Consider the following 19,796-nt stretch of genomic DNA (forward strand, 5'->3'; position numbering starts at 1 on the left):
AACTGATGGTTGCCTGGAGGGATGAGTAGGACTGCAGGAGAACTTTCCTGTTCTTACACATTTCACATTGCTTAATGGTCTACAACAGGCACACACTGTGTTTCTAATTACTAAAAAAGTAACATATATAACATATAGAGAGGACTGTATATATATAGATTTCCCATGCACAATTTTTTTTCAGTGATGTTTCAAAGATTCTTGCTGTTCCAATGCCCAAAGGCCAAAACACCAGGAAGTACCTAGAGTATAACAAATCTCAACACTTAGATACATCTAATCTCTACAATTCAATCCTTGTTTTGCCTAAAAGTCGCCACCCAAGGTTTTCCCCCTCAAGCAAAAAAATGTAGAGCACAAACACTGCAATTATTTTTTAAAATGTGTATACATTAAAGATGAGAAAAGAATCAGAAAAATAAAACTCTGACCTTAACATTCATTAATATTTGAACTTATTTTTAGTGAGAGAAAGCTTGATTTAAAAAAATATAATGAAGTGAAAAATTGAAAAAGGTAAAGAATTATGACTGTGATAATATTACGGACAACTGCCCCATGTAACACCTCATCATTTCACCATTTTAAAACATGCAAGTATTAAAAACAAACATGGGAATTAAGAGTAGCTGTTACAACAACAATGGGGCGAAAGAAGTCTTTCCATAAATAAAATAATTGGCAACAATGTTATAGCAATTATTCTAAGAAATATATTTATGCTGGCAAAAGAAAAATAATTCATTAAGTCTCAAATTAGCACTTTTCATTTTCCTGACCATAATTCAATTCAGTATTCTAAAAAGTAAAAGAAAAAAGAGAGAAAAAGAAAAATAAAAATCAAAGGTACTATCCTTTTTTATTTTTTTGTGGTACGTGGACCTCTCACTGTTGTGGCCTCTCCCGTTGCGGAGCACAGGCTCCGGACGCACAGGCTCAGTGGCCATGGCTCACGGGCCCAGCCACTCCGCGGCATGTGGGATCTTCCCGGACCGGGGCACGAACCCGTGTCCCCTGCATTGGCAGGCGGATTCTCAACCACTGCGCCACCAGGGAAGCCCTCCATTTTTTAATTAACAAAAAATAGTTAAGAACGTACTAAGCACAGTTTTCCCATAGCTATGAAAAATGAACAAGCAAGCAGTTATATCTAAATAACTGGATTTCTTCCTTGTTCTTAAAAAAGACTACGTTTTTGTCCCATTAGAAAAAATGATACCAAAGTTAGACAAAAAGTTGAGATATCTAAAAAATATAAACAAGATACGAATTTTAAAAACAGCTACACGCACTTCAAATCATGATGACAAATTATGGAATCATCACAAAAAGCTTTTTTTTGATGGCTTGCTCACAGTTTACCCAATATTTTAATGTCTCTACTTAGCTAGTAGTTGGGCTGCAGATAACCTCAACTACCTAAAACATGGGTATGAACCACCTGCTACCAGTATTCTCCAAGACTGAGCACTGGGAACAAAACAAGCCTAGGTTTAAAACCAAAGCTGCAGTTTACTATCAGAGTAACAAGTTGCTTAACTCTTCTAAACCTTAATTTCCTCATCTGTATTATTGAAACTGAGGAGGACCCTGTAGGGGCTCCTGGGTACAGGGAGCCTTTCTGTTCGGCCTCCATGACTTTCCCTGAGTTCCAAAGGGCAGATTTGAACAGTTGCTAATCCAGGAAGGGAAGGGATGCAGAGTCAAGGGAGGAACAGTCAAGAAACAATAGCGCAGCCTTGGGGCATGGTCCTGGTTCCACCTCAAGGAACACACATAACAATATCTTTAAACCCTTTTATAGAATTAAAACCAACAAGTGGAAGATGTCAGCATTCTCCATACCAGAGAAGACCAACTGAGGCCAGACTAAACGAACCAGAGAAGCTCATCAAGATTACCTGAGATGAGATTAAAGGAGTGCAGGCCCTACACATACCCTCCCTAATCTTATCAGCAACTCCACCCTTGAACTATCGCTATAAAACTCTTCATCAAATCCTCCCAGGTTGGGACACACATTCATAGTTTCACAGAGGGCAGGAGGCTGCTGTGTTCCTCTTTGTCTGGGAAAGCCATAAAGCTATTCTCTTCTACCTCACCCAAAACTCTGTCTCCAAGATTTGATTAGGCACCAGTGGTAGAGAGAGGCTGAGCTTTCGGCATCATTATGAGGCTAATTCCTCATTGATAAAGTGGTTTTGAGGATTTAAAGTAACGTATTTACAGTGCTTAGTACTATGCCTGGACTCATCATTATATAAATATATACAAACTGCTATTACAAAGCTCAAGTACTTTAAACCATAGGACTAATGATCCACCAGACAGATTTAAATGTTAAATTGGTAGATTATAAATAAGCACACTCTAATATTAGAAAGCTAATACAAAGGTGTGAGAACACATAGTTATTACAGCACCACAGTAGCCCTTGGCATCAGGTTATTACAGTATAATGTGGTTACAAATGTCATAATCATAATGATGATTAGACTAGATCAATCTATCTATATATGATCATTCAATTTATTTATGAACAAACTTTTTATAAAAGTATTTTCTGTGTATCAACAAACAAGCTCATGAAAATACAAGGAAATATATCTCTTTAAAAATCTGTTCTTCTGGGATTTAGAAAGCTGTACATTTATCCTGATTACACCTTTCAAGATATCATAGAGATCTACTATTACTCCTTCCTTCATTCTATTCCCCTCATCTAAACCGACAGGAGAAAACTAGCTATCACCTAAGATGTTTGGTCTGGCAGGGAGGTCTTTTTGTGAGGTTCTAAACCTGGGAATATTTGAGTAAAATTAGCTTAGAGCTATGAAAAGAATGACCTCTCTAGATGGTTACCTCTAGATCCTCTGGCTAAACTAAAAGAAACTTGTATTTGGAAAATGCAACTGCAGGAATGAATCTCAAAATAATAATGTTGAGTGATTCAGGGCACAGACACCATTCTTCCTAAGCTTGTCAGTATAAGAATCCTTTCCACCTTACCCAGAGGGGGGACTGAGCCCTGCTTAAACTTGTCCAGTGTTCACCAGAAGAATCACACCCGCCCAAGCCCTGCTAAAAAGTAAGGGAGAAGTAAAGGTTGGAAAAGACAACTAAACCAGTAAAATACAGTACTAAAGGGCTGACAATATTGGTGGGAGAATTAACCTTGGAAAGGAAAAAGGGCCTTTTTTCCCTCCCAAAACTGATTTCCCTCCTGAAACCGAAGAAAAAGAAATTTTAAAGTCAGTGATAAATAAGTTAAAAGATTACTTACCACCAAGGTGGGTGCTGTCAATAATCCCCAAGCAAAAAACTCCAAAAAGATGACGATAACCGCATGATAAACACTAGGAGAACCTATTCCTTGAGGCTACAAAAACAGAGTTTTAAAACATTAACGGTGCATTCCAGAATTACTAACAATGACAACAGTCGATAAATATTTATGGAGAACATTCATGTATTGGGCACTATGCCAAATATCTGGACACTCACTGTCCCTGTCCTCAAGGTGATGGGGGCAGACAAGGAAACACATACATTATATAAGCACAGTGTGCAATGGAAACACAGAATCCAGAATGGGGAGGGGAGTATCAGAATTCCAGGAGGAAGGCTGAAAGGATGTAAAGGAAGTAGGCCAGGAGCAGGAATGGGAAGGAGGACAGCAGAAGTCAAGGAAGCAGCCTACACAAAGGTGGCAAGGCTTGCGAGCAGGAGGTATTACAGGACTCATACAGTTCAGTACAACTAGAGCATGGGCTGCACACTGAGAGTACTGAGAGATGAGCTAGAGGCACACAGGGCTAACTTCCATGCTAAGGAGTCTATGTTCAATTCTGAAGGCAATGAGGAGCCACTAAAGGACGTTAAGTAAGACTCATATGATCAGATGAAAGTTTTAAGAAAGATCATCCCGGCAAAGGTGTAACAGATAGATTAAAAGGGGGCAAAACTAAGGAAAGTTAAGAGGCTACTGAAGTTAAGAGGCTACTGCACTGATCCCAAAACATAAATGAATCATGTGGCAAGAATGGTAACAGATACCAACATGGTTCAAAAGCAGAAAAGTCCCGAGTAGTATATGAGAGATCTGCGACTTGATATACGCGAGAAAGACATTACAAAATTAACTTTATACTGCTGCTAGAGATATCTTAAGAATTACTTCCGTTGCTGGATTTTATATTTCTAAGGGCAATATTAAATTGATAGAAAAGCAAATGACCTATAACATTAACTCAGTCTCCATTAACAAGTTTATATAACAGAAAGACAAGTTTAATGAATACATATAACAATGTCATACTTAAGTTTTAAAAATATATTCAGTAGTCTTATTGCAAAATATTAATACTATTTGGATTTCTCTATACACTAAAAATGATGCTACATCATTTTATAAAAACAGATGTCTCTCCCAACCTGCAGAATACAGGTACCTGAAAACCCCCTTGGTAGGAGAACTTGCAGTTGAGGAATCACAGACAACAGAGGTGGGGTAGGGGTTGGGAGACATAAGAGCTGAAGGACCATGGCTGGGAATGAGTTTGTACAAGACCTCATTCATTCAACAAACATTCAGAGTACCAGAGGTGCTGGGATTACAAAAACCAGTAAGACACATTCCCTGATCTCAAGGAGCTCACAGTGTAGAGAGGAAGAGGCCTCACTATAATCATCTGCTTATATGTAAATGCAGTAAAAGAGATATATACAAGTTAGGAAGCAAGGAAAGGTTACTGCAAGAAAATGAAGTAGTGTGGACAATCACATCAGAGAAAAAAAAACAGACGAAGTAGACAATGGCCTTGACAGTTTAAGGCTGAAAGGAAGGCAGAAGAAGTAGCCGCTAAGCTTTGGTAAGGAGTTTTTCATCTTCATTCTAGAGATATAGGAAACCACTGAAGAGTTTTAAGCAAGAGAATGGTGTGATGAGACCTGCATTTTTCAACACATCACGGTGATTTCCTAAAGGATGTAACAGGAGCAAACTGCATGCAGAAGCAAGCTATTAGAATCAGTTCAAACAAGAGGTGATGAGGGTATGACATAGGGGAGTGGCATGGACGCTGGAGGGGAGGGAACGGAAATAAGAATTTAGGATTTGAAACTGAAATAATTTGATAAATGTCGGAGGGAGAGTCAAGAAGAAGACTTCCAAGTTATTAGCTTGGTTGTCTACTAGTGGAAGCTGGTAGCTTCCTAGCTCTTTTTTCCCCATGAGGCTCAGATTTACTTCAGATTCTATCTACAAGATAACCCTTGTACTTAAAACATTTCTATTGTCCTCTGAGGGCTGATTAAAACAATTAGTCAGCAGCAAATGTGATATTTGAAACCACCAGAGTAGGTGAGATGAAGTGTGAAAAGAGCAGTGGGCTAAGACAGAGCCCCAAGAAACACCAAATTTTAAGTACAGTTGACCCTTGAACAATGCAGGGGTTAAGGGGCACCGAGCCCCACACAGTCAAAAATCCATGTATAACTTTACAGTCAGCCCTCCGTACCTAGGTTCTGCATCTGTGGATTCAACCAACTGCAGATCATGTAGTACTGTAGTATGTATTTATTGAAAAAATCCATGTATATGTGGACCCGGGCAGTTCAAACCCATGTTGTCCATGGGTCGACTGCAGTGGGCAGAAGAAAAGGAACCCATGAAGATAAAGAAGGAACAATCAGAGAAACATCAGGAGAATCAAGAGAATACAGTGTCACAGATGACAAAGGGGCAGTTTTAGGAAGGAAGGGGTAATGCCCAGTACCAAACAGATTAGGTAAAAACAAATGTCCACAGGATTTCGTTAAGCTCCGAATTAGTTTTGTTCACCATCACATATACTCAGCATCTATTAAAATGCCAAGTAGAACTTCTCAGGGCCTTTAACATGCTAATTTATATTATATTATTTATATTATTAATCTCCAAGAAGATATTATTTTCCAAACTTGACCATGAAATCCTCTGTCATATAAGAGACAGTATCTCACCAACACTTGAGTTTCTTGGAAAACTGTCTGAGAAATACTGATAAAAAGTAAGATGATAATTACATAACAATGTGTATAAATATACACATAGAGCCAAAAGCCTGGAAGTGGCTGCTTAAGTGAAGAACACTTAATCATTCAAGGACAGTGCTTGGAAAGCTTCGCAAAGGTATTAATAACATAGAGGGAGTAGGGATGGCGCAAAGTGAATGGATACAAAAAATATTTAAGAGGTAGAATAAGGACTCAGTCAGTGGATGACTAGATGTAGCAGAGGAGGGTAGAGAAGATCAAAGATGAAAAGATTTCAGTTTCTGCCTAGGTCAGCCGGACAGTGAAGAAAAGGGAAAGAATAAAAGATTAGTTTTAGGCATACTACTTTGAGAAAAACACGTACAGCATTAGCTGAATTTAAAGAAAACAAAGTGAGTAAACTATGCAAGAAATAGCAAAAGATTAATATCTTAACTAGGTAAAGCATTCATGAAAACCAATACAAAAGCACTAAGATGCTATAAAGATATAAAGAATATAAACAAATAATTTTAAAAATAGCTCATAACATTCTATCATGGAAATAACCAAACATTCAGTAAAAGCTCCACCACAAAGATGTTCACAGCAGCATCATTTATAGTAGTAAATATGGAAATCTAAATGTTCAACCTTTAGTTACATATCCTATAATCAAATCATGGTATATAAATTAGACAGAATAATATGCAGCCAAAAACAGTTTATTGATAATCTTTAATGACAAGTAAAAATGTTTATGGCAATGTTAAATTTAAAAAAATCAAAGGAAGATATAAAATTGTATGTGTAATTTCAACTATGAAGAACAAAATAAAAACTCACCTCAACGTTAACAACGGTTATGTTAGGTAGTGATTTTAAGTGACATAAAATTGTTTATTATGCTGTTCTGAATTTTCTAAATATTTTCTAATAGTCATGACTGTACTTTAAATAAGAGGAGGGACTTCCCTGGTGGCGCAGTGGTTGGGAATCCACCTGCCAATGCAGGGTACACGGGTTCGAGCCCTGGGCCAGGAAGATTCCACATGCCACGGAGCAACTAAGCCCGTGCGCCACGGCTGCTGAGCCTGCGCTCTAGAGCCCATGAGCCACAAGTACGGAAGCCCATGCGCCAGGAGCCCGTGCTCCATAACAGGAGAGGCCACAACAATGAGAAGCCCGCGCACCGCAATGAAGAGTAGCCCCCGCTCACTGCAACTAGAGGAAGCCCGCGCGCAGCAACGGAGACCCAACACAGCCAAAAATAATAAAATAAATTAAAATAAAATAATCACCTCACGTCGGTCAGAATGGCCATTATCAAAAAATCTAGAAACAATAAATGCTGGAAAGGGTGTGGTGAAAAGGGAACCTTCCTGCACTGGTGGTGGGAATGTAAATTGATACAACCACTATGGAGAATAGTACGGAGGTTCCTTAAAAAGCTAAAAATAGAACTACCATATGACCCAGCAATCCCACTACTGAGCATGTACCCTGAGAAAACCATAATTCAAAAAGAGACATGTACCATAATGTTCATTGCAGCTCTTTTTACAATAGCCAGGACATGGAATCAACCTAACTGTCCATTGATAGATGAATGGATAAAGAAGATGTGGCACATATATACAATGGAATACTTCTCAGCCATAAAAAGAAATGAAATTGAGTTATTTGTCGTGAGGTGGATGGACCTAGAGTTTGTCATACAGAATGAAATAAGTCAGAAAGAGAAAAACAAATACCGTATGCTAACGCATATATATGGAATCTAAAAAAAAAACAACGGTACTGATGAACCTAGTTGCAGGGCAGGAATAAAGAGGTAGACACAGAAAATGGACTTGAGGAAATGGGGTGGGAGGGCAAAGCTGGGGCGAAGTGAGAGTAGCATCAACATATATACACTACTGAATGTAAAATAGTTGGCTGGTGGGAAGCAGCAGCATAGCACAGGGAGATCGGCTGGTGCTTTGCGATGACCTATGGGGTGGGGTAGGGAGGGTGGGAGGGAGGCTCAAGAGGGAGGGGATATGGGGACATGTGTATGCATAAGGCTGATTCGCTTTGTTGTGCAACAGAAACTAACACAGTATTGTGAAGCAATTATACTCCAATAAAGATCTATTAAAATAAATAAAAATAAAATAGAATATTTTTTAATAAATAAGAGGAAAATGTTTTACTTATATAAGAGAAAAACTATGTAAAAGATAGGTAGTTGCATATGCTTGTCCCTCCTAAGCCATTTTCTCATATTTCCCAGAGCTGGGGGAAAAAGTGTGTGTGTGTGTGTGTCTGTGTGTGTGTGTGTGTGTGTGTGTGTGTGTGTGTGTGTGAGTGTGTGTGTTAAGGCAGGGCAGGGGGAGAGATAGTTGCTTGCCTTAAGGTACTGGTAATTTTGAGAGTTGTATTATATCCATAGTCATCTATCCTGTTTTAAATGAATTCAAAAGTAATACAAGGCTTCCCTGGTGGCGCAGTGGTTGAGAGTCCGCCTGCCAATGCAGGGTACATGGGTTCGTGCCCCGGTCTGGGAAGATCCCACATGCCGCGGAGCGGCTGGGCCCGTGAGCCATGGCCGCTGAGCCCGTGAGCCATGGCCGCTGAGTCTGCGCGTCTGGAGCCTGTGCTCCGCAACGGGAGAGGCCACAACAGTGAGGGGCCTGCGTACCGCAGAAAAAAAAAAAAAAAAAAAGTAATATAAGATCTTAATAAAACTGACAAATTTTAAAAATATTTTACTATTCTGGAATTACAGAAACTTCTAGGCAGGACTTTTGATGTAAGTTTTAACAGAATACCGATCCATAATCAAAATTCCAGGACAATTTGGGAAGAATACAAGGGTCATGGCCTGGGCAGAAAGACTAAGGGAAGAGGGTTAACAGACAGGTAGGGGGCAAATATTTGACCAGTGAGTGGTTTACAGCATCAAGAGTAGAAAGTTCAGCATAATGAGATCATATCAACATATGACATTTGAAGATTCTCAAAAGAATTAAGAGGTACAAAGTGAAAAATTCTGAAGAAGACAAATTTGAACATAAACTAACATGTACCTAACCCCAAATGACAAGATATTCCGCCTAAAAGCGTAATAATTACTATACCAAAGGTCCATTCAGCTGAGTAATTTCCCTCTTATGGAGGCATAAGAGATGATTCCATGGCAGTCACCTCTAACTTCAACCTCAGAAGTCGGGGACAATCTCCTTTAACCCCACCTCCACCCTCCAATCTAATTCCATTTCCCAAAGCATACTTTCTATTGGTAACATATTGGGTTTCATCATCTAGACTTTTGGCTAAGCCTTTTAAAAATCTACTTATTTATTCTTCTATCCTATAACACTAGATAACTTTTACAAAGTTATATTTTGTTTTGTAAAGTACCTATTTCATTTTATTTAACTTAAACTTACCTTTTTCAAGTTCACGCTCTCTGAGGCAGGCCCTATGCTTTATTCTTCTACAATCTGGAGCATGTGGTACATGCATAGCACAAAAGTGTTTAATAAGTGTTTGCAGAACTGAAATGAATTACTCTGTAAGTCTCCTCTACCTATCACTTTAGGCATTCAGTATATGGTTACTGTATTTAAATATTGTTAAAAGGGCAATATATTCATTAATTAAATTTGCAACTTCCCCTATTAACTCCCTCCTCTATACTCTTACTGTCTGCTACTGTATCATCTATCACATGGGTTTACTGTACACATACATGAGATTAAAATAATAAAAAAATCACTAAAGACTTAGAATGATTTACATTCATAATCTTATTTACCCCTTCTAACCTTTCAAGTTAGATACTGTTATCTCCATTTTACAGTCCAATACAGCACATAAGAGATGGATCAGTCAATCCAGGCAACTGCAAAGCCCACCCAAGTCTGGAGCTACACTGGTTGCAGTGGTTACACTGCATATATTACCACAGACTGTTACTTAAGAGTAGGGATCCAATCTTAACCATCTTAGTATCTCAATGCGTAGCTCAATGCCTAGTATAGAAAGGGTATTTCATGCTCATGGATTGACTGATAACCCTTACCATGAGAGTCAGTAGCTGTTAAATGACTTGACTCTCTTAGCAGTTAGGGGTAAACTATTAATTTCTTACCTAAATCCTCATCTAACTCTCAAATTCCACATCTATGATTGTCCAATTAATATGAGTTTATGAATCCAGCAGTTATTGTGGGGAATATGGACTTTAATAACTTATGTTATATTCCTATCAACGAATCAGGGACTTACATGGGTTGCTGGCCAGGAGAAAGAAGTAGTTCCACCAGTAACTGGGCATTATAATCCTATTTATTAAATAAAATGTTATCATGTGAGGAAACCATGAGAATAAGCCAAACTGAGGATCATTCTTCAAAACAAAGGCTTGACTATTAAAAATGTCAATATTATCAAAAATAAACAAAAAGCTATTCTAGACAGAAGAGACATGGCAACTAAATGTAATAATTAAATTCTGCATCCAAAAAAAGACTATAAAGGATGTTATTGGGAAAATTGGGGAAATGTGACTGGCCTATATACTACACAATATTATTGTATCAGTGTTAAATTTTCTGAATATAGTGATTATATTGTGGTTATGTGGGAGAATATCCTTACTCTTAGGTGATGCATCCTGAATGTTTTAGGGATAAAGTGTCATGATGTCTACTACTAACTCAAATGGTTCAGAAAAAAATGAAAAAATATATATAGAGAAAGGAAAAACAAATGTGGCAAAATGTTAACAACTGCTGAATCACAAATCTGTGGGATGGGCAAATAGATATTCATTATGCTATTCTTGCAACTTTTCTGTAGTTTTGAAAATTCTCAAAATAAAAGTTGGGCAAATAAAAAACACAACAACAAAAAATAAGGTATGAAGGAGAATAATTTTGAACTTAGAATTTAATACTGATAAGTTATCAATTGAGAATGAGGATAAAATAAATCTTCAAAAAGAATCACTGAATTTTCTCTGAACAATGTATAACTAAGTTTACTAAAATAATTTAATGTGAAAGTCTTGCATAAAAAAAGACAAAGATTCTTAATTATAGACATCTAAGACCTGGAGCTTTTCATGGAAGAACACTAAAACAAAAATTTCTATAGAGAATACCATAACTACAGAGCTGCTTTCCTGGGATCCTGACACATTATGGAATAACTGGAGGAAATAAGGCTTTACTGCTAGTATTTGGTATCATGCTTCCTCTCTCACAAAGTCAGCTGGTGTTTTCTTATTTTCTATGACTTTAATCAAGCAAGGCAAGGTTTACTACATTTGTGAACAAAAAGAAAACTGATCCTTTATATCCTGAAAGTATGAATCACCATAAACATGTAGAGACACCATTATACTAATTAAGTTACTTTGGCTTAATTTGCAGCGAGACTGCAGAATTATTTTATGGATACATTATGGATCAATTTAAAAGAGATATTCAATATTTGTATATCACAGAAGTGAAGAGGTATTGGTTAGATTGCCCCTAAACAGAATGAAATACACTTCCTATAAATATTCAACAAAAGTATAGTGAGATCAAGTTTTACTCTTAAAAAAATAAAGAAGGTTTACAGCTTGAGATTGTACTGCTTTGAGGTAAATTTTGAAAAGATAAGTAACATGACAATCTATTGCATCCCTCTCCATTCTTGAGGGGAAAATATGTGGCTGGCTGTTAAATCAAGTCATCATTACATTAAGTGCTTATCCCCATGAACACCGAATGGTTACACAGTTCAAATGACTACAAACTAAACTCACTAAAAAGGTAAAATAAAATTAAAAATTAAAAAACCCCCATCAACACAAAAATCAAACTGTCACCAATGTCTAAGATGGAGCCTAAGCTCAAGACCAGTCTTAGGGTAAACTCTAATTACTCAATTTATAGAGCTAAATGATAAAATATAGACCACCTCTTGTTTTAAAAAGACTCCCTAAGAAGTATTTCCTGTGGTAGAATTAAAAACTGTATTTATACACTATTGAGGAAGTAGACCTATTATTAAGAATAAGCTACTATATCTGGCTCTGAAAGAAACAAACCCATTTCAGGGATCTTGATGCGCCCTGGCTGATATGGTCAACTGTTACTTTAATTGACACTTCTAATTCAAAATAATGCCAAAAGACAACTCAAGCTTTTAAATAACTGGAAATTTTAGATCATATATACTTGTCAGAATGATACTTGAGAAAAGCTATTCTTTTTACTTAACTTCAACACTTCAACTATAAGTGAATTTCTACAGATGATATTGGAAAACAGGTCTTCAACTATAGTAAGACAAACTGGAAATATAATCTGAGAAAACTATTTACTGATTTACCCTCAAACACACTAACCTAAAGCAAATGTTGACTCAAGGAGGTAAGGAGGTAAGTCATTCATGGTTCTGCCACAAGCATGCCAAGGACATATATACATCCTGATGTTTCTAGGCATGCGCTACTGACTTCAAAGAACAGCTGCTTTTTGAAAGGCACCATGGCCCTCTTCACGGCTTGCACTCTAGGAACCAGAGGCTGCTCTCTGGGGGCTACAAAGAGCTATTCCGCAACTCCTTCAGCCATCCTACCAGGTGAAGAGTGCAAATGATCAGAGCTTAGGTCCAGACTTTTGAAATGATTTTTGACTCCTATTTATTGTGATTAAAATCAGAGATATCAGGAATAAATATCTGGTGCTCTGCATCTCTGGGCATATCTGAAATGTCAATTTTACTTTTTTCAGGTACTTCCAATAAAGCAACACACATATGCCTTGCTTTCTATCTAATTTTTAAAGTCATTTTACCAATTCACTTGGGAAAAAAATGGACATTTTTCACTTTGTCAGAGATGCAGACTCACAACTGTATTCACAAAACAATAAAGATCACAATACAAAACAAAGAAAACTTTAAAAAATCATAAGGAAAATTCTATCTTTGATAATACAAATAACTCACGTAAATAATTATTTGGCTCTTAGCCTCTACCAAGAATACTTAATAAACTATCTGCTAATACATGGTAATGATTTAACAACAAAACCCGAAGTATTCTAAAATGTCAGAATGCACTTTCAATTCAACTGTCCTAAATGGTCTGCAATGAATAAGAGATGTAGCAAAATGTTACATACATTAAAACATAATTAAACACTGTAATCCTACGTGCGGATGCTTCAAAAAGCAAAATCACCAATAATGTCACAGCCACTTTCATCAGTAAAATGGTATAAGCAGATGATTAAGTAAATATTTATTGAATTTAACCTGTGAAACTATTCTTTAGTTACTTATGTTGTTTTCATATAGAACAACTGTTCTTAAACTTTCAGGAAGTATGGATCATTTTGTGGAATCTCCCTAGAAAAATGTGTAGTCAAAGAAAATTTTGCAAACAACTTCAGGGTGAACAGACCCAAGTTAAGAACTCCTGATACAGAATCACACACCTTCATGTAATTTATCTTAATTGTGTACTACTCAAATGAACAACATAATAGTCAGCCTTACCCTGGCTTCAGCGCCAACTGAAATACAATTTCAAGAAAAAAACATTTAGTTACTTATGATTAACCTGGTTTGCTTAGAAGGGTTCACTTCTTCAAAACTGTTAGCAACTACAGTAAGTATGTGCTAAGTTTTTGACAAATTAACAGCTCATTAGTAATTTTGTTTATGACTATTACAACTGGCTGATCAAGCTTACAAAGATGCCATTAGCAGAAGGACAAAGCAAAATAATCTTAACATTGTTGAACACTAGGAAGAAAATGGAAGGGGATCAGGTCAGTACCACTGGCCAGGGATGTGAAATACTGTTCAGAGCTTGTCATGTATGACCATATAGCCTCAGACACCTGGATGTTCGTAACAGTAGTCCGACCAATTTTAAGTAGAGAGGCAGAGAAGTAAATGTCATTTTAAAACTATTTTTATGACTATAATAATTCCACATATTTTCACTTACATCTAGAGTAGATTAAAATACAAATACTGCAAAAAATTACCCTGGCACTTCTAGAAATATAAATATCTCCTGATTATATATGGGTATAAATAAAATTACACTAAAAAAATCATCTTAAGAATGTGCTACTAGACATATTTTTAAAAATCACTTTAAATGTGTTTTTATCACTTTAAATTCACATAGTAGGCCCTGTAGGGTTAAAAGATACATAAACAAAGTCCCTATTCTAAAGAGGTGTCCAGTGCTCTTAGAATGGAAAGTTCAGCATAAGTGTACAAAGATGATAAATGATAATACCCCCATGCCCACATCCCTCAAAAGAAGCTTTCATTTATTTTATGATGGGGTAAAAACTGTATTTTGTGTCCAAAAGCAAGCTACGAATTCACTACAACTTCAGTAAATATCAAGATAAAAAAAAATAACCTCTTCCAAATAGCCCGGGATTTAATTGCTATAAAGTGAATTTAAAATCAGAGGTAACAAAACTGAACTTTACAAGGTAAAAGGTGTGTTTCTTAAAAACAGCTTCATTCTTATCTTTTATTAAAAAAAATAAATAAATAAATACTAGGGGCTTCCCTAGTGGCGCAGTGGTTAAGAATCCGCCTGCCAATGCAGGAGACATGGGTTCGAGCCCTGGTCTGGGAAGATCCCACATGCCGCGGAGCAACTAAGCCCGTGCGCCACAGCTACTGAGCCTGCGCTCTAGGGCCTGCGCGCCACAACTACTGAGCCCGCGTGCCACAACTACTGAAGCCCGCGCGCCTAGAGCCCGTGCTCTACAACAAGAGAAGCCAAGCAATGAGAAGCCCGCGCACCGCAACGGAAGAGTAGCCCCCGCTCGCCACAACTAGAGAAAGCCCGAGCGCTGCAATGAAGACCCAATGCAGCCAAAAATAAATAAATAAATAAATAAATTCATTTAAAAAAATACTAATCTTAAATATCACTTGCTTTTACAAAATACAATTCTTTGATGCTTCTATTTTGTAGATTGTAGATGAACTTAAAATATCAAACCCCTATGACTGACAAAGGCAACCAGTATTCTTTCAAGCTATTTCTCTCCCCACATAGTAGTTCTAACCAACTTGGTCAAAAGAGCCATGACAATTCATAACTGACTTAATCAAAATAATGTTTTAATTAATTAAATAATAATAAATTAAATACAACAAAAAGATCTGAAGACTTGAATTTCAAAGTTTCTTTTTTCACCAAATGTCAAAGCTATGACATCTATAGATTTGACAGTTAACTAAAAGTATATTCTGAAATTGCTACATATGTCCCAAGCTTTCTAAATTTTAGCATAACTAACTGGGCCGTATTCTGAAATGTCAAAAGAAAGTTGTCTCTGATTTCAAATGAATTTAGCAAATCCTCAATGGCGACCTAATTACATATTTAGCACTGTGCTAGTAGCTGAGGGCTCCAACAAAACACAAACAAATATGGAAAAAAGGAACCATTTCTGCACATTTCTCGTTAAAGTGAAGTATGTATTTCACCTTTGCATTCTATTTCGGAACGTGATATCAAAGAATGCAACAAAGACCAGAGAGTGTAGCAACGGAGAATTTTCAGCTAAAAAAAAGTATAAGCGAGTTATTGTCAATTAAAAGGCCTACGTCCCCTGCCGGTTAACAGCACAACGCATAAAGTTGACTGTGATGACAACTGTTTCTAAAAAGCAGAAATTTTTTTCTCGCCCTCAATCTGTCTTCCTTTCAAAGGTCTTCCAATCCTCAGGCCATGATCAACTCTACCTAGTATTTTTGTTTTAAAATACACCAGATGATTTTAAAACAGGATGATGACTCTTCTTTGAAAACTAGCAGATTGAAGTCTAGGCCCCAGGTGTCCTCCGTCACGCTCCTGACTGCGGGAAGTGAGGAGCAAAGCCCACCTTCTGACAGTGTTTACCGTACTGGAAGCAGCCAAGAGCAGGAGCACTGACCCAGAACACCGTGGAAGAAGGGAGCGAGCGCACTACGGGGCCCCAGCGAGGTCGCCGCGCCAGATGCCACCCGGTTAGCAGCATATGGGAGGGCAGGGCAGGGATTGCTCCCGGCCGCTTCCAGAGCCCGGCCACGGCCTCGCGGGGCCTGGACGGCGCAGGCGAGGCTGCGGAGGTGAAGAGGACGGCGGAACCAGCTCCGCCCCGGCGACCCGGCGGGCCGGCCGGCAGCGGAGCCCGGCGTCGATTCCTCCCCGCGGCTGAGGCGCTCGTGGGCTCAAGGCCGCAGGGCCTCCAGGGGCGGCCAAAGGAAAGGGTGGCAGGTGCGGGAGAGGCGGACGGCTTCTCCATTCGAGAGGACGGGCCCCGCAGGCCGCAGGCCGGGGCGAGAGAGGAAAGCCCCTGGAGCAGAGGCACTGGAGGCCCGGGAGCCCGAGACACCGGCACCGCGGGAGGGGTGAGGGAGGGCGGGGGCAGTCGGGGGCGGCTGCAGGCGTCAGCGTTGGGGGCAGAAAGAGATCCGGGCCCCGAAAGACCCTCCCCGGCGCGGTACCCCAGCTCACCGTGCCTCCGTCCTTAATGATGATCTTCTTGGCCAGCATGATACTGCGGTTCGCGGCCCGTTTCTTCTTCTTCCCCTGGGTCATTTTACCATCCTCGATTCCTGGCGTTGCTGCAGCCACTCCCGGGGCGGCCGGCCCCAGCGGCGAGTGCCGTCCCGCCACTACTGCCGGGCCGAGCCACTCGGGGCGCCCGCCGCCATCTTGAGGGCCCGGCCTGCCTCCGGCGGCGCGTCACATCGTGCGATCGGTCGACCAGCCCGCCCCGCCCACGTGACGCGCCCCGCCCGCTTAGCCGCTGGGCAGCAGTCTGCGCCCGCGGAGGGAAACTCCGAGGGAAGCGGGCGGCGCGCGGCGGCGGCGGCGGCGGCGGCGGCGGCGGCGGCGGCGGCGGCGGCAGCTGGTGGAGGGAGCGGCGCGTGGAGGGATCCGTGTGCTCTCCGTTCACCAGCTCGCTCAGCCCTCACCACAGCGCTGGGCGCTGGGGACGGTGATAGATCCCCTGGCGGCGGCGGCGGCGGCGGCGGCGGCAGCTGGTGGAGGGAGCGGCGCGTGGAGGGATCCGTGTGCTCTCCGTTCACCAGCTCGCTCAGCCCTCACCACAGCGCTGGGCGCTGGGGACGGTGATAGATCCCCTAAACAGAGGAAGAATTTAAGTTTCTAAAAGTTACCTGCTAGTGGAAGTACAGCTGATAAACGGTTGCACTGGAATTTTAACCAGGTGTCCTCAACTATGAGGGCTGTCTCCAACTGTGTTCTAACCAACACCGGAACCGAAGGAAACGGTTGAAATAGTTTTACAGAAATAGTGGGTGACTGAAGGGGTAAAGATAAACTGAGTTTACCTAGTCTTTTGTCCTTCTGGTGCCGGGGGCGGGGGTGAGGAAAGCCTGGAGCTCAGCTGAAGCCCGCCTGTTTCCAGGAGCTCCCTGGCCCCAGGCAGGATCTTTTCTCTAAGCCCTGCCAATAAAAATTTACATAATCTAGGCCACACTTTGTAGCCCACTACCTGTTTTACCATGTTGTTTAAAAATTAACGTTGTTAATGAACGCTGTTAATTAACAGTTGTCACAAGTGGAGTATGGACTTCAAATTGAAGTATCACGATGTTAAATTTGCGATTACTGTGTTATGTAAGAGAATACCCTTTTCCTTAAATATACACCGGAGTCTTAAGGAGTGAAGGAATGTGATGCATGCTACCTACTCTTAAATGGTTAGGAAATAGCATGTATGTATGTGAGAGGAGGGGGTTGAGAGAGTGATAAAGCAAAATGGCAAGGTGATAAAATAAAATAGTGAATTTGTGTGTGGTGGTTTTAAGATACGTTCACAAATTCAGTGATGTTCTCTTCTCTTAGAGGCGGGGTCTAATTCCCCTTCTCAGGAGTGTGGGCTGGGCTTAGTGACTCTCTGTGATCTAATAGGATATTGTAGAAGTGACGTATCTGACTTCCTAGGCTAGGTCATAAAAGGCTCTGCATCTTCCCGCTAGCTTTCTCTTTTTCATTCACTCAGGACCCAAGTCTAGTGGAAACCGGCCGCCATGTCATGAGGACACTTAGGCAGCCTGTACTGAGGCCTTCCACCAACAGATATGTGAGTGAGTCATCTTGGAAGCCAGTCCTCCAGTCCTGCTCAAGGCTTTGGCTGACAGCAACCCATGCCAACATCCGGACTGCAACTTCAGGAAACCCCGAGCTATGCCTGCCCAGCTAAGCCACTCCTGGTTTCCTGACTCTCAGAAACTGTAAGATAAAAAGTACTTGTTTTAAGCCACTAAGCTTTGGGGTAATTTGGCACACAGCTATAGATAACTAATACACAGGGTAAAGGGAGTGTATGTTCTTGGTACTATTATTGTAACTTTTCTGTAAGCTTGAAATTATTTTAAAATGTTAAAAAATAAATTTGTTTGAATTTTCTATTTCGATAACTGACTAGAAATAGAAAACAAATCAATTTCCATGGAAGGGAGAAGAAAGGCATTTTAGCCTGATAATTCAAGTTACATGTTTCCTCAATAAGTAAACTCAACATTTGTTTAAAAATATTCTCTTACCGAAACTGACTTGAAGCTCTTTAGAGAAAGTAAGATGAAACAGATTTCATAGTTAAATCCCCAGGATTTTGTTTTGGATGGATAGAGAGAGTTGGTAAGATCATTTATTGTGTGGTTACTCTGACCTTTTTCAAAATCATACTTCATCTAGCTGCACCAGTTTTATCATCCTTAACAACTGATTATTGTTCAGTCATTCAAAAAAATATTTGAGTACCTCTAAGTGTCTGCCACAGTTTTACTAGACACTGGAGATACATCAATAGATGACATGATATTTATCTATGTAGAGCGTAATTATACTGGGGGACAGAGTTATAAAACAAACACAAAATGAAGATAATTACAAATTGTGGTAAGTGCTGTTGTAAAAAAGGTAATAAGAGAAATTCAGCATATATTGAATGTCCAGAATGTCCCAGGCATGGTGCTAGAAGAGCTGCAATAGTAAACAAGAGATGAGTCTTGTAACAGACTTACTGTGCATATACTTGTGGCTTTCTGTGTGATTTGGGGTTGTGAAAATTCACAAACTTTACGTTAAGAGGTTGATGTGTCCGTTAGGGTTCTTTGGTTATAGTCAACAGAAACTAGCATTAGCTAACATAAGCAAAATGGAGTGATTTGGAAGGATCCTGGAAGTTCCCCAAATTAATGAGAAGGTGAATAATCAGGCTTGAAAACAGGCAAGAACCAGTATTTGGAAAGTTCATGAGAACACTTCATGAGGCACTTTGGAAGGGAGAGAAATCCCTTGGAGAGAAGGGCAAGTGGCTGAAGCTAAATATTCCTAAAGAAACAAGATTGTATGGCAGAATCCAGTCCCCCCAGATGTGCCGTTTATTAAAGAAACTGCACTTCACCATACAAACAGAAGAGGGCCTCCTTAACTATGAAACAGTCACCTACATTCTTTCACCCCTTCCTCTGTAGAACAATCTGTTCTTGCTGATCCAAGAAAATCCTACATGTTTTACGAGGGACAGAAAAAGCCACCAAAACCCCATAAAAGGCTACTATAAAAGGAAAACGGGCTTCCCTGGTGGCGCAGTAGTTGAGAGTCCGCCTGCTGATGCAGGGGACGCAGGTTCGTGCTCCGGTCCGGGAAGATCCCACATGCCGCGGAGCGGCTGGGCCCGTGAGCCATGGCCGCTGAGCCTGCACGTCTGGAGCCTGTGCTCCACAACGGG

The 19,796-nt window shown here is 39.9% G+C and overlaps 1 protein-coding gene across 1 annotated transcript in view; it reads right to left on the bottom strand.

The window, feature by feature from the left end:
• The window catches only part of MFSD14A (major facilitator superfamily domain containing 14A), a 38,105-nt gene extending 21,350 nt beyond the window's left edge, over nucleotides 1-16,755 (bottom strand). Inside the window, exons 1-2 of the mRNA XM_007115893.3 lie at nucleotides 16,547-16,755; nucleotides 3,284-3,379 (exon numbers count right to left, since the gene is read on the bottom strand). Coding sequence (XP_007115955.1) covers nucleotides 3,284-3,379; nucleotides 16,547-16,630 — 180 coding nt within the window. The 5' untranslated portion in view covers nucleotides 16,631-16,755. The remainder of the gene's footprint in view (nucleotides 1-3,283; nucleotides 3,380-16,546) is intronic.
• Between the last annotated feature and the right edge of the window lie 3,041 nt (nucleotides 16,756-19,796).

The sequence above is a fragment of the Physeter macrocephalus genome, chromosome 4 (assembly GCF_002837175.3).
Source record: "Physeter macrocephalus isolate SW-GA chromosome 4, ASM283717v5, whole genome shotgun sequence".
In the NCBI taxonomy this organism is placed as follows: domain Eukaryota; kingdom Metazoa; phylum Chordata; class Mammalia; order Artiodactyla; family Physeteridae; genus Physeter; species Physeter macrocephalus.